The sequence below is a fragment of the Macrotis lagotis genome, chromosome 7 (assembly GCF_037893015.1).
Source record: "Macrotis lagotis isolate mMagLag1 chromosome 7, bilby.v1.9.chrom.fasta, whole genome shotgun sequence".
Lineage (NCBI taxonomy): Eukaryota > Metazoa > Chordata > Mammalia > Peramelemorphia > Peramelidae > Macrotis > Macrotis lagotis.
Genome location: NC_133664.1, coordinates 152245774 through 152259904, shown reverse-complemented (window position 1 = coordinate 152259904; position 14131 = coordinate 152245774). Strand labels below are relative to the sequence as shown.

At 35.1% G+C, this 14131-nt stretch overlaps 1 protein-coding gene across 3 annotated transcripts in view; it reads left to right on the top strand.

Moving 5' to 3' along the window:
- The window catches only part of PIK3CG (phosphatidylinositol-4,5-bisphosphate 3-kinase catalytic subunit gamma), a 59193-nt gene that overhangs the window by 28803 nt on the left and 16259 nt on the right, over positions 1 to 14131 (top strand). For 2 of the 3 annotated variants that reach the window (XM_074193940.1, XM_074193941.1), the window contains 4 exons: positions 3929 to 4075; positions 5731 to 5821; positions 9153 to 9283; positions 10792 to 10903. In XM_074193940.1, the coding sequence (XP_074050041.1) occupies positions 3929 to 4075; positions 5731 to 5821; positions 9153 to 9283; positions 10792 to 10903 (481 nt within the window). The remainder of the gene's footprint in view (positions 1 to 3928; positions 4076 to 5730; positions 5822 to 9152; positions 9284 to 10791; positions 10904 to 14131) is intronic. The other variant, XM_074193942.1, reaches the window with a different exon arrangement.

Here is a 14131-nt window from a genome sequence, read left to right as displayed (position 1 = left end):
GGGTCATTTGTTGTTTGTTCTGGACAAAGGACTCCACTGAAAGTATGGAGCTCAGGTCCCAGGCCTGGCTGGTTGTTCTCCAGGCATGCTCTGAAACTCTGTGCTTGAACTCACCCTCCAGTAGTTCCTCTCTCTCCAGCCAAAGACTGTGCAGCTGAAGTTGGATCTCACACCTGCCACTTACCAAAGCCCTCTGGCTTACTCCAGCTGCTGCCTCTAAGCTGACCCCTCTGTTCTAGTCTCCTGGTCCACCTATGGTCCCCTGAGACAGACCTTCTTAGTAGGCGTTCTTCTCCTAACTTCTCTTTCTGGGTTTTGTCCATCGAATTTCTGTTAAGAGATTTCTTTCATGTTGTTTCTAAGGGGAAAGAGGAGCACTTAGCACTTAGCACAGTGCCTGTATTCTCCCCACCATCTTGGCCAAAAGTTCTTAAAAATGGTTTTAAAACAAAAAATTCATTTTTATGGAAATTATTCATTCTCTTTTTGCTCAGATTCAGTCTTTTTGAATGATCCCAAAGACAGAATTTTAGAGTCAGAAAGGATCTCAGTGATCATCTTGTCTAACCCATACTCCACAAGAAATCCTTACTGTAATATATTTGACAAGTAGTCATCCAAGATTTTCTTAGAAACCTTCAAAGTGAAAGAACTCATCATCTTTCAAGACAACCCATTTCAATTTTGAACAGCTCTAATTATTAACAGGTTTTTTCTTATATATTTTTTTCACCTACTGGATCTGGTGCTGCCATCTATATCCAAGTGGAATGAGTCTAATCCTTCTAACAGAACAGCCCTTCAGATACAAGAAAAGAATTATCATGTCCCACTCCAATCTCCTACCCACCCTGAGTCTGCTGTTCTCCAGACAAAACATTCTCATTTCCTCCCACCAGTCTGAAGACATGCCATAATCACATGGCATTGTTTGAGTACTTCCCCATCCTGATTACCCTTCTCCAGAAACTTTCAGTTTATCTCTGTTCTTCTTAAATTGGCATGCTCAGAACTAAACATAATACTGTAAATATGTTCTCTTCATGGCAGACTTCTTCCTTATTCCTGGAAACCATTTCTCTCAATGCAACCCAAGATCATGTTGGCTTTTTTTATATGTCAGAACACACTGCTAGCATAATTAGACTTGCAAGCCACTAAAAACCCCAGACAAATAATTTCTTAATTTTCAGATAAATAATTATCTAACCCTGTCTCACCTATCTTGGACTCATGATGTTGATTTACAAATCTGTATGAGATTTTATATTTATACCTATTACTGAATTGTAACTTAATAGATTCACCCTAGTGCTCTAGCCTGTCAAGATCTTTGTGGATCCTGATTCTGTTATCTTGAAATTTAGCTATCAATCCTAGTTTTATGTCCTCTGAAAATGTGATAATATTCCATCTATGGCTTTATCCAAGTTATTAATAATGGACATATAAAATATCATCAAACTAGTTAAGCATAAAAATATTTGTTACTTTATTATTGTTGCTGTGTTAACTAGCATGGATAATAATTAATAATAATTTAACTATTATTAAAAACCAGATAACCTCAGTTACAACATTATATAGCCATTTGAATACCTCAGAAAGAGAACTTTAAAAGTCATAACTAACTGAGAAATTCTTTGGGAAACAGGGATTATGTGTAAGGCATATAACAGTGATAGATAAATTATTTGGTCAAGAGTATGTCAAGAATAAGGAGTTGTGAGGGCTGCTAGGTGGTGCAGTGGATAGAACACTGGCCATGGAGCCAGGAGTACCTGAGTTCCAATTGGGCCTCAGACACTTAATAATTACCTAGCTGTGTGGCCTTGGGCAAGCCATTTAACCCCGTTTGTCTTGCAAAAACCTAAAAATAGTAATAAAAATAGAATAAGGAGCTGCTTTTATCATGAACAAATGCATCTTCCAAAGGGACTGTTTTCATACTGGAGTAGACTCTCCACAAATATGGCATTTTGTTTCTATGTCCTTTCTGATCCATAGGCTTACAAAGTGAAGAGCTCTTCTCTTGTACTCAGAGAAATGGGAATCCAAGAGATTCTTAGAGACTCTTCATGGATATAAGACCCATTCATTCTCATGAAGTACCTTCTTATTTGCATTAGGAACCCTTGGAAACTGACAGCCAGATATTGAGACAAAATATTAGTGGAAAAACAAAGTGTTCAATGCTAGGAATCATCTGTGTATTAGATGGCAGATAAAGAATGTAATAGAAGTGTGTGAGATCCTTTAGGAAAAGTTTGTGAATGAAGAACAAAAATAATTGGCCTAGTTTGAAGACCTAAAGAATTTCCACAATCTATTGGAGGAAGGGGGAAAAGTATATTTTAGGAAAATTAAAAAATAGAATAGAGGAATCACAAATGTTGGAAATAAACATCCATTTTTAAATTTCATCTTATCATTTTACAAATATTTTAATTTTTCCCACTCTATACTAATATACCAAGGCAATTTGAGTAGAACAAAATTATAAAACCATATTCAGTATATGATGAGTTATCAGTGTAGATAAATGATTTAAAGATAAGGTGAGAATAGAAATTAGATGAGTGTATGCTTTTCCCTCTTATGCAAGAAATATGAAATTAAGGGACTTCCAAAGTGGTTTTATTTAATGCTTGAAAACAATTTGATTACTGAAGTGAACTTCATTATTCATTTGCATAGTAAGTGCCTCTTTATTTCAATAGCTAATGGAAAAAAGTCCCAGACCAATGTCCCTACTAATTATGAGAAATTCTTAATGCTTAGAGTCCTAATTAATGAGATTTAACTATAAAACTTTAATACTAAGAAGGTCAAGGTTTTCTTGACTTATCTTTTTTGCTCTCTTTGTTTATTCATTATAAAAGCAGTGTGATGTAATAAAAAGAATCTGCTAGAGTCTAGAGAGACCTGCATGAATCCTGCTAGTTGTATGAGCAAGGACAAATTCTTCTTTTTCTTTTTATTTATTTAAGGCAATGGGTTAAGTGATTTGCCCAAGGACACACAGCTAGGTAATTATTAAGTGTCAGAGGTCAATTTGAACTCAGGTCCTCCTGACTCTAGCACCGCAAGGGCAAATTCTTTAACAATCTATCAAACAAGTAACAATGTTTATTAAATACTCACTATATGCTAGCGATGGAGCCAAGCACTGAAGATACAAATAAAATACAAAAAAAAAAAAGTTCCTGCTCTCAAGGAGCTTACATTCTAATTTGGGAGACACCAAGCACATTAATAGCTACTTGTTTTTTGTACAAGATTTATCTACAAACTAGAGGGAAGATAACCTTAGAGAGGAAAGCAATATTAGCTTGGGCCACTAGGAAAGAAAATCTGTTTCAGCTGAGTCTTAAAGAAAGCTAAGTAGACCAACCTATAAAACAAGATCTGTAGCATTTATATCACAGAGTCATTGTGAGAATCTAATGATCAACAATGTCATGCTATGGATGAAGCACTGTTCCAAGTTCAAATCTGATCTCAGATACCTATTAGCTGTATGACTTTTGACAGGTCATTGCCTCAGCTTCTTCAAGTGTAAAAATGGGTATTGTAAGAACCAGGATTCTTCCAGGATTGTTGTGAGACTCAGATAAGGTAGTGCTTAGCATAGTATCTGGCAAATGGAAGTTTCTTAATAAATATTTATTTCCTTCTTTATCCTCATTGTAAAACTTAAAGTACTATTTAGACATCAGTTATCATTGGTTATTTCTTCTGAAACAAATTTTTTTCTTCATGAGTTCTATTTGAAAATGACCCAAAACCTGCAAATGGTGTTTATAATGATTGTATTTATTAAGAAAAAAAATTTAAAGGTAGAGACCATACATTTGCTATATTCCATGGGCCCATTCTATATATATATATATATATATATAGAAAATGTGTGATCTCTTCCTTACAGATTGAAAAGTGCAAAGTAATGGCATCCAAGAAGAAGCCCTTATGGCTTGAATTTAAATGTGCTGATTCCACAGCTCTGTCCAATGAAACAATAGGAATTATCTTTAAACACGGGGATGATTTGCGTCAAGACATGCTTATTTTACAAGTAAGTTAATATTTGGATTATTGATGTTTTGTTATTTTACATTTATTATTGGAGGGTGCATGGGTTCCAAGACTAGCAGAGTTCAAATGCAGACTATGACTCAGTAATTGAGTTTTCACATTGGTATTGCCTTGTAAACTATGCCATGAGGCCATAGCCTTCTCAGGATACAGTTCAGTAAGGAAGTTAACTTTTATTCACAATAAAGGTTCGTTTCTCATCTATGAATCCTGAATAATGACTCATATCAACCTCTTCTCATCCCTGTCAAAATTTTTAAGGTATCTAGTTGACAAAACTCAGAGATATAGTTTAAACATTCATGCATCACTCCTAACGCTCACCCTCAACCATATAGCTCTTCAACATTCATCTGTGTTCATGTACATGCATACTTACAGCTTTGCCCCCAATACTAATATTCCTCTTTTTTATACATACACAAAGAGTAGGGGCGGAAGGTAGGCTGATATATGAAAGAGAGAAAAAGGGTGAGCAGAGACAAAGGTTGGAGATGATTAAGTAGGCAGGTGAAAGAGGAAATGGAAGACTAGAAAGGAAAAGAAAGTCAGTGAAGTAGGTGTTATTTATTTTTGAGGGATGTTTTGATAATTGTTCTATACATATCTTTTTAAAATGAATATCCCTTCAAACTTTTGAAGATTTATTAAATCTAAAAAAAAACCTTTTGAAACCTTTGAAGAGTGACAAAAAAACACACCATTGTTATTAATATTGCAGTTACTTTTTTTAAAAAGACTAAAAATAAATGAAATATACATTTATTCAGCGTATACTGTTGATATTTAGATGCAGTTTAGTAAATTGGATAAGAAGACAGCCTCAAAAACAAGAAGATCTGGGTTCAAATCTTACTTCCGATTCATGGTTGCTATATGACCCACAGCAAATCACTTAACCTCTTAGTGCCTAGACAACCCTTTAAAATTATAAATTGACAGTCCACATTGGTAGAGAGGATTTCCTCAGTGAATAGTTCTATATACCAGAAATTCTCAAAATGTAGTCTTGGAATTCTGGTGGGGGGGGTCCTTAGACCTTTTCAAGAGGCTAAATTATTTTTATAATATTAAGATGTTTTAATTTCTAATACTCTAAATATTGATAGCTATAACCTGAATAAACAAAACTTTTCTGGAGGAATCCTCAGTAAGGTTTTAAGAGTGTAAAGGGGTCCTGAAACCAAAAAGTCTGAGAAGCACTCACCTTCAGCAATGAAATCATGGGTCCCAACAACAACAAAAGACTGTTGGTTTCTCTGGTTATCCAGAGGATGAGTGTGTTACTATTCATAATTAAAAAGCAATCATTGTTTTTTAACTGAGTACCATAAAGTAAAGATTAGACAGAACTAGAAGAAGATATTTCACATGGATAAAAATGAGTAAGTTCCAGGACTTTCAAAAATAACATACCAAAGTTCAGCCAACTTCTTCCCCAAGGCCTATTTCAAATTATAAATCAAATTATACATTTGATGGTAAATAATTTAGAAAGATTTCACCTTGCAGCAGGTTACCTGTCATTTTTTTCCTGTCATACATCATTTAACAATGTGATTTTAAGAAAGGGGGTGGAGGGCAAACCACACAAATAAATAAAAATTGTTTAACAGTTTTGTTTTTCATGTCTAGATCCTTCGAATTATGGAATCTATTTGGGAAGCAGAATCATTGGACTTGTGCCTGCAACCATATGGTTGCATTTCAACTGGAGACAAAATAGGTATGCAGATTCTTCAGGAACTAAACCCAACCTTTAGCTTGTGGTGAACAAGTTATAGTATGTTCCAAGTTATGGCATAGAAACTTAATAATGGGGTAAAGGAGTGAGGTAATATAATATTTATTCATGAGATCAGGAAGAAAATGTAACATGGTTAATTGATAATGATTTCATTTGCTGTAGATGTATGGACCATGTTTGGAGAAAAAAATGAAATATTCCAAAACCTTGTGACCCTACACAGAGATAATTTAGTAAATTTTACTCCCTCCTTTTTTTAACTGTACCCCACTCAAACTCCTATTTAACTTCTACTACAAATTCACATTCTCTCTTAATATTTAAAAAACAACTGAAAAGAACTGTCACTTTATTAGTTACCTCAAGTTCAGATAATCAGTTCTTTTGGAGGTATTTTTAAAACCTTTTCAGGTCCAATACAATGTAATTTTATACGTCAGTTTTCAACTAACCCTTATTATGCACCATTATTGTTAGAATTTTAAAGAATAAGGCAGCTATGCTAAGAAGGCTCATCTTAGTCAGTGGTAGTCAATAATCCACTGTGGTAGTCAATAATCTAAACACCAAGATGGTGGTCATCAGTGGACAAAACAGTGTCGGAACCTGTGTCTTGGGTAATACAACAAGCAAGGCTGTCAGGATGTTGTCCATGGGACATTAATCAGAATCCAGAGGGAGAGGGCTAGATGCAGATCACTGAGAAGCCAGAGAATTCATCTGGAGTCTTGGGGTATAAATCCTTGGGGAATTTTGAAATATGGAGAGAGTTTTGGGGCAAAGTCAAAGCTAAACTGGTGCTATGAACCCTGAAATTGAATGCATGATAAAACCTAGTGCCAGATTCCATGGAGCTCAGCAGGAGATTGTGATGATAAAACCCTGACAAATCAAGTGAAACCTGATTGATTATTGGATCATAAATTTAGAGCTAGAAGGAACCTTAGAAGCCAGTGAATCCAACCCACCTCTTTTGGTTTACAAATGAGAAAACTGAGACCTAGAAAGTTTAAGTAACTTGCCCAATGTCATACAACTATTAAGTATCTGTTGGAGGATCTGAACACAAGGCTTCCTGACCCCAAGTCCAGTCTATCTACTATGCCCCACTACCTCATCATAGTAGTAGATTGCAACATTTCTGAGAGCTCTGGAGAGATATAAGCATGTTCTAAACTGGAACATGAGAAAGTTTGTGAAGAAGATCATGTCATCTCTGATTAGAACACTTGGGGGAGGGTCTTGATCCCATGGATGTGATACACACTCATATGCAATATAAAATAAGTGCCTAGGGAAAACAAAAGCAAAGTGTATATACAATCTAAGGGCTCAGGAGTGGAAGAAGAAAATTCATTCTAAGTAGGGAAAGACTGAGAAGACTTCCTGGAAGAGGAGATGGAATTGGAGTCAAGCTTTAAAATTTGGAGAGAAATTCAGCAGAAAGGGGAACAAGGGAAAACAGAAGCTCAGGGTCAGGGAAACCTAAGGTGGACTCAGAGGATAAGGAGCCATCTACAATGAAGGGAGATGATATAAGAAGGAATCATATGAAATAAGTTTGGAAAAGTAGGATCACACCAGATTGTGGAGCAAAGGATGAAATGACCAAATCTATGCACGAAGAACAAAAATCTGGTAACAACATGAAGATGATTTAGAGAGGAGAGAGCCTAGGAATGACAACACTTTTTATGGATGCTATTCCAATAGTCTAGTTGGACAGTATCAAAGTTCTCTGCTAGAGTTGCAACATTAGGAATAGAGAAGGGGTAGACAATAACAACAATAATAAGAATCAACTTTAAAAAATTATTTATTTAAGGCAATGGGGGTTGAGACTTGCCCGAGGTCACAGAGCTGGGCCATTATGAAGTATCTGAGACTGGATTTGAACTCAGGACCTCCTGACTCAGGGTGGGTGCTCTATCCACTGCACCACCTAGCTGCCACAGAGTCAACATTTTTATGGGTTTTTAAGATTTACAAGATATATTCATAATTTAATTTGAGCTTCACAATAACCCTGAAAGGTAGGTATTACTACATCTATTTTATACACAAGTAAACTAAGGCTCAGAGAGATTTAAGGGACTCAGATAGGAAGCATTAGAGGTAGATTTGAAACAACTCTTCTAGGCTGCATTGCTAGAAGCAGTCTTTCCATGTCTATTTTACAATGGTAGACTTGGCAAAGGTTGAATTAACAGGATTTTCTAAGTGCCTAGGTAGGGGAAATCAGAGAGGGTATAACCAAAGGGACTACCATGACATTAGGGTAAATAACAATGTCCTTCATTGAAATAATGAAACACAAAAGAAGACCAGTGTTATCAAGAAAAGTGAAAATGGCCTTGAACATAAGTATAAAGCTTGGTGAGACCTCAAAGTAAAGCTAACATACAGACAGTTGGAAAATTTGGAACCTGGAAAATCTAGAACAATAATTCCATTTTCAGTGAGATTTAAAAGTCATCTCAGTAGACATGAGATAATATGGGAGTGAGGGAAATGGTTTAAGAAAGAGTATGGAGTAAGAAGTCTTACGTTTCTGATTTGAAAATGGTACAAAGTGATCCTTCCTTTGACTGTATTTTAAAATAAAGGAGAAGGAAAATGTCCATTGGTCTGAAGAGGAAGGATATTCTAACCATGCCAGGATACATGGATTTTATTTTCACCATTCACAAATAGAGTATTATACTCAATTTTCATTCAGAGATCTTGTAACAAAATCCTTCACAACTTCCTTCCTAGCCCCAAAAAGTGAGGTGGGGGAAAGGGGGGAAAAAAGAAAATCACAAATACAGTGAACCTAATAACCCTTAGGGAAAATGTGGTTGACATAGTGACCTTGACATTGGATATAGCTCAATTTGAGTCTTGGCTCTCTCATTTGCCAATTGAGTCTCAGTCTACACCTTTATAAAAGGAGGACAATATTTGTGCAACTTAGCTCTTTGGGTAGATGTGAGCATCAAAAGATAGGAAATAAGCATTTATTGAACATGTATGATGTGTGAGACACTATGCTAAGCCCTTTACAAATATAATCTTTGATCCTCAGAACAACCCTAGGACATAGGTAACTATCATTATTCTCATTTTACAGAGGAGGAAACTAAGGCAAAAAGAGGTTGAGCTATTAAATGTCTGAGTTTAAACTCTGGGGTTCTTGACTCCAGGTCCAGTCTTCTATTCACCAAGTCACTGCCTCTAAAAAAGATACAAATGGGATTAGTTTGTAACCTTAAAACAACATATAAATATAAGTCATGAATATTCTTCTCAAACGATTGCTGTCACATAGGAATGATTGAAATTGTGAAAGATGCTACAACAATTGCCAAAATTCAGCAAAGCACAGTGGGTAATACTGGAGCATTTAAGGATGAAGTGCTAAACCACTGGCTCAAAGAAAAATGTCCAATTGAAGAAAAGGTAAGCTAATTTCTCTTTCCTCTCTCTTAAGGATTTCTTATTCAGTTGCTTACTGCTTATGTAGCAATTTCACTTTTTTTGAAGTAATCTATAACCATCTTGCTACCTGGAATATCCAAAATAATTTACACAGGATGTGAGTGATATATACAGATCTATGTATATTGTGACTCAGCAACTCTGAATAAAAGACTTACAATAAGCTCAGGTTTTCAAGTAGTTTTAGCATTTGCTTCTCTTTTGACTACCAGGTCATGCTTTATATAAAATTAGATGATGCAAAAAACTTGGTTAACCATTGTGTCTGTGTGTTTGTGTGTGTGTGTGTGTGTGTGTGTGTGTGTGTAACTTTTGCCATCCTCCAGAAAAATGCATATTCATATATGTAAATTATGTTCCACCAAACAAAATACCAAATATTATATAAAGTGATTTATAATTTAAACTCTGCTCTAATCTGAACAATTAATTATGGATACTGAAAATGTCAGTTCCAGCATGCTTTTGAAGTACATGTACTGAGTCCTTTCCAAACTGTGTAGTAAAGATTGTTTGGCTGTCATTTAAAGCTTTGCTCCTCAGGATTAGTGAGTCTCATTTGCATGGTTACTAGTCCTTTGTTGGGAGATAAAAGTAATTAGTGACATTTAATAGTCTATTATACATAATGACTTTGTGAAGGCTCACATCCCATTAGTGATCAAGAGCAAAGCAAGAGTTATACAGTATGGGAGAAAATTGCTTTGAATTTCTTTTAGGGGTTGGGCATTGATGCATGATGAGTTAGTGAACCCTTTTGATTTAATTACTACTGCCTTTGACATTTGTTCCTCAATCAATTCATAAAAATCCCCTATATAGTAGCTAAAAACCAACCAACCTCCAACCTACGTTTCTTGGCTTATTACACATTTGTTGTTGTTCAGTTGCTTTAGTCATGTCCAACTCTTCATGACACTATTTGGGTTTTCTTTCCTTTTGTTTATTTGTTTGTTTTGTGGGGCAGTAAGGTTAAGTGACTTGCCCAAGGTCATACAGTTAATATATATTAAGTGTCCAAGGCTGGATTTGACCTCAGGTCCTTCTGACTCTAAGACCAATACTCTATCTACTACACCACCTAGTTGGCCCCATTTGAGTTTTCTTAGTAAAAACACAAGAGTGGTTTGCCAGTTCTTTCTCCAACTCATTTTACAAATGAGGAAATTGAGGCAAACAGGAGTTAAGTGATTTGCCTAAGGTTAAAGTTAGCAAATATCTGAGTCAAATTTGAATTCAAGATGAATCTTCCCGAATTTCAGCTCAGCTCTTTATCCATTGCACCACCTAGCTATCCCAGAGTAAAAGTCAGTTATAACTAATATCTATAGTTCAAATGAATACCCTTACAATTCTCTCTTTGAATGTCATTTCCATAGTAAGCATTGGGGGGAATAACCTTTATTAGGTATAATATACTTCTTAGGGGAGATACATCAAATAACCTTTGGGTACTTTTATATTAAAAGTTCCAGGCAGCAGTGGAGAAATTTGTATATTCATGTGCTGGCTACTGTGTGGCAACCTTTGTTCTTGGTATTGGAGACAGACACAATGATAACATTATGATCACAGAGACAGGTGAGTTTATTCCCCCACCCCTGTTAATTTTAAGAGAAATTAAGATGTTTAAGAGTTATGGGTATCTGCATTCTATCTTTTCTAATCTCCAACCTAAATGTGTATCTTAATGCATTGGTCCAAATATGCTATGTGAAATGATGCATGCATACAGAGAGAGTTCATATATAGAAGTCTAAGTGGTCCAAACCCAAATTCAAAGAACTTTTTACCAACATTCAGTCTTCACCAGTTTGCTTTACCTTAAATTAAGGCGAATTAACACATTTATACAACTCTTTTTCTACTCTTTGCCTTTTCAAGTCAATGAAGGTAAGTTCTCAAAGACTGATAGTCTCATAAAGGTATTCTAATGAGGTTGTTTTTTTGTTCTTGAATTTTGCCTGAAATCTTTTGTATTTGTTACATTCTCCATTGAATCATAGTTATTTGTGTCATAGCAATTTGTGAAGCACTTGAGGGCAGGGACTTAACTCAGTTTTGTTGTTCTATTCTCAGTATCCAGGACAGTGCCTAGAACTTAAATGTTTGCTAATTTTTGTATGTATGTTCCTTTCACATCCCCGACCCATACATTGGAATCTGTGTAACATCTATCTTTGGATGATTAGTACCTAGAATGAGACCTTACATATAGTGTTTCATGGAATAAAAATCACACTATTTTGGAGGCAAGATGGCACAAAAATTTTATTAAAATAACTTGACTTAACTGGCAGAAAGGAGGGCAGAAATCATCTCTAAGTTCTTCCAAGTCCAAAATGTGCTACCTACATTAGTGACCAGTGAGGAGAAAATTACCTACAAAGAAGATATAGTATTTGTTCAGTCCAGACTTTTCCAATGAAGCATAGTACAAATGAAAAAAGAATGTAAGAAATTACTAAGATAAAAGTATTAATTTAAGAATGATCTATGAGTCATTTTTATTAGGCAGGCTTCAACAGATGAGCATCTCCTGGGACATGGGAGGGTAAAGCTTGAGGTAAGGGGGTAAGAGGTGATTGAAATGTGCTTTCTTACTTTAAGCCTCAGGAAAATGACAGTTTTCAACATGGAATTAAGCTTACTTCTACAATAGCCATTTACTTTTAAGGAGTTAAATTGAAAGCATCTTTTTCTAGGTTCATTCTGTGCTACAAGAAGAAGGTCTCAGACTTTTAAATTATCAGCAGTTTGAGTCAGTTTGAATGAATTCTTCAATCAACATACAACTAGTTTAGTTTAGATCTGACAAATCACAGATCATTGTTACAGTTTATGTAGCATTTACATATCACAGAACCATAAAATGAATAGATACACATAAGTCTCCACTAGAGCCTGAAATCTAGGAAAAACATCCAGGAAACACTCTTTATATTCTCCCCTCCAAAATTATAACCTTACAATATACCCCCAATCATAAATACATTTAGCGAAACATGTCAAATGATATTAAAAATGTTTGTTTTCAAATAAAATTCCAGCAGAAGGGACAACTGCACACAAAGCCTTATTTGCCGTCTGCCTTGGAACCAGGAGTCTGATTTGTACAATGCACACATTTGTTATTGATTGCAAATGTAGTAGAAGCCAAACATTTGCTTTTATGTAAAACAATAAAACCAATCAACAAAACTGTGTGGGTTTCTGCATGCTGTGGTATTAGGCTTCCATTTTAATGAGTTCTAGATGCAACAGCAAATTTTATGTCCTGTCAAACTGGTGAAAATGATACTAATACAAGTCAACACATCTTTTATTTTCATAAAGCTATTAGCTCCATGTTTGTCTTTCCTTTTAACTGTATCCCTGCTTCTTTAAATAGAAGAGCATGGAACTACTGATCATCTCTTTTCTCTAAAAAAGTCTAAAGCCATCTGAAAGCACAACTACAGTACCTTGACCTTAGGCACTTACATAATTTTCATCAAAACATCCATTTTTTAAGTGAAGACTTAGTATTGTTGCAATAATAGTGAACATAAAATGCATTTCAGATGGAAAATCATTATAGCTCATTCTTTCCTAGGCATTTTAAAACATTATTGTAATAAAGTTGTTTTATGAGTGATCATCCAAAATCAACCAATAAAAATGGGGGGGATAGAAAAGGAAGAGGAAAAGAAGGAGGAGGGGGAGGACAAAGAAGAAGAGAAAGAGAAGCTTAGCAAAACTAACCAACACATCTCAAAGTTTACCAATATATTTAGTGTTTCATGCCCACTCCAAGTGATAGAAGAGAGGTGAATTTTCTTATCTATTCTTCAGGAAAAGCTTGATTAGTTTGGTTTCATTTTTTTTAAATATGGGAATGTTTATGAACCTAGAACATTAGTTTAAGAGATGAGCCACTTTGTGAGAGTGTGTGTGTGTGTGTGTGTGTGTGTGTGTGTGTGTGTGTGTGTGTAGGTTTGTGTTTAGAGGGCACAACTCAATTACTGATTGATAAATTCAAAATCATTTCCGTAATATATTGAACTTAAAATAGCATGTGATCTTATGTAAACTTGACTATATCTAACCCAAGAATTCTGATAAAAATTGCTAATAATTCTGATAAACTAGAATTTAGTAATACCATTGATTGCAACTTAAAGAATATTGCAATAATGTCAGAAATGCGTTTGATTCATGTTTTACTGTGTATTTCTTTCACATCTTACAAAAGAATCACAGAATTCATAACTTCCTTCACTTGTACCCTCCTCCTCAGTTGCTAATGACTACAAATTACTTTGTATATAGAATGTAAGTTTTTCAAGGGCAGAAACAGTTTTTATTTCCCAGCATCTAGCATAGCACCGGGCTTATATAAATAGTAAATAATTAAAATATTTCTTAAACTGTAAGCATTGGGGATATAAATAATTCCAAGCAAGACAGTCCCTGCTTTCAAGGAGCCAATGTTCAAATGGAAAAAGACTATACATAAAAGGGAGCAGGCAGATAGAAAGGGAGGAAAGGAAAGAGAAGCATTTCCTGGAATGAATTCCAAGGGTAGAGATGAGGATGATAGTTTGTCTAAGTATATGTAGTATAGTATGTAAGTAAATAATAAATATTTGTTCATTGATTGATTCTGTACTTCATGCATTCATGTTTCTTTCCTCAATAGAACGTGCAGTGAGGTCTTTAAGGGAAGGGATTTTTGTTGTTATCTTTTATCCCTGGAGTCTGGTATATACTGATGCTTAATAGATGATTGTTGAAGTTAATTAAGCTGAAGATAATGAATATCACGCA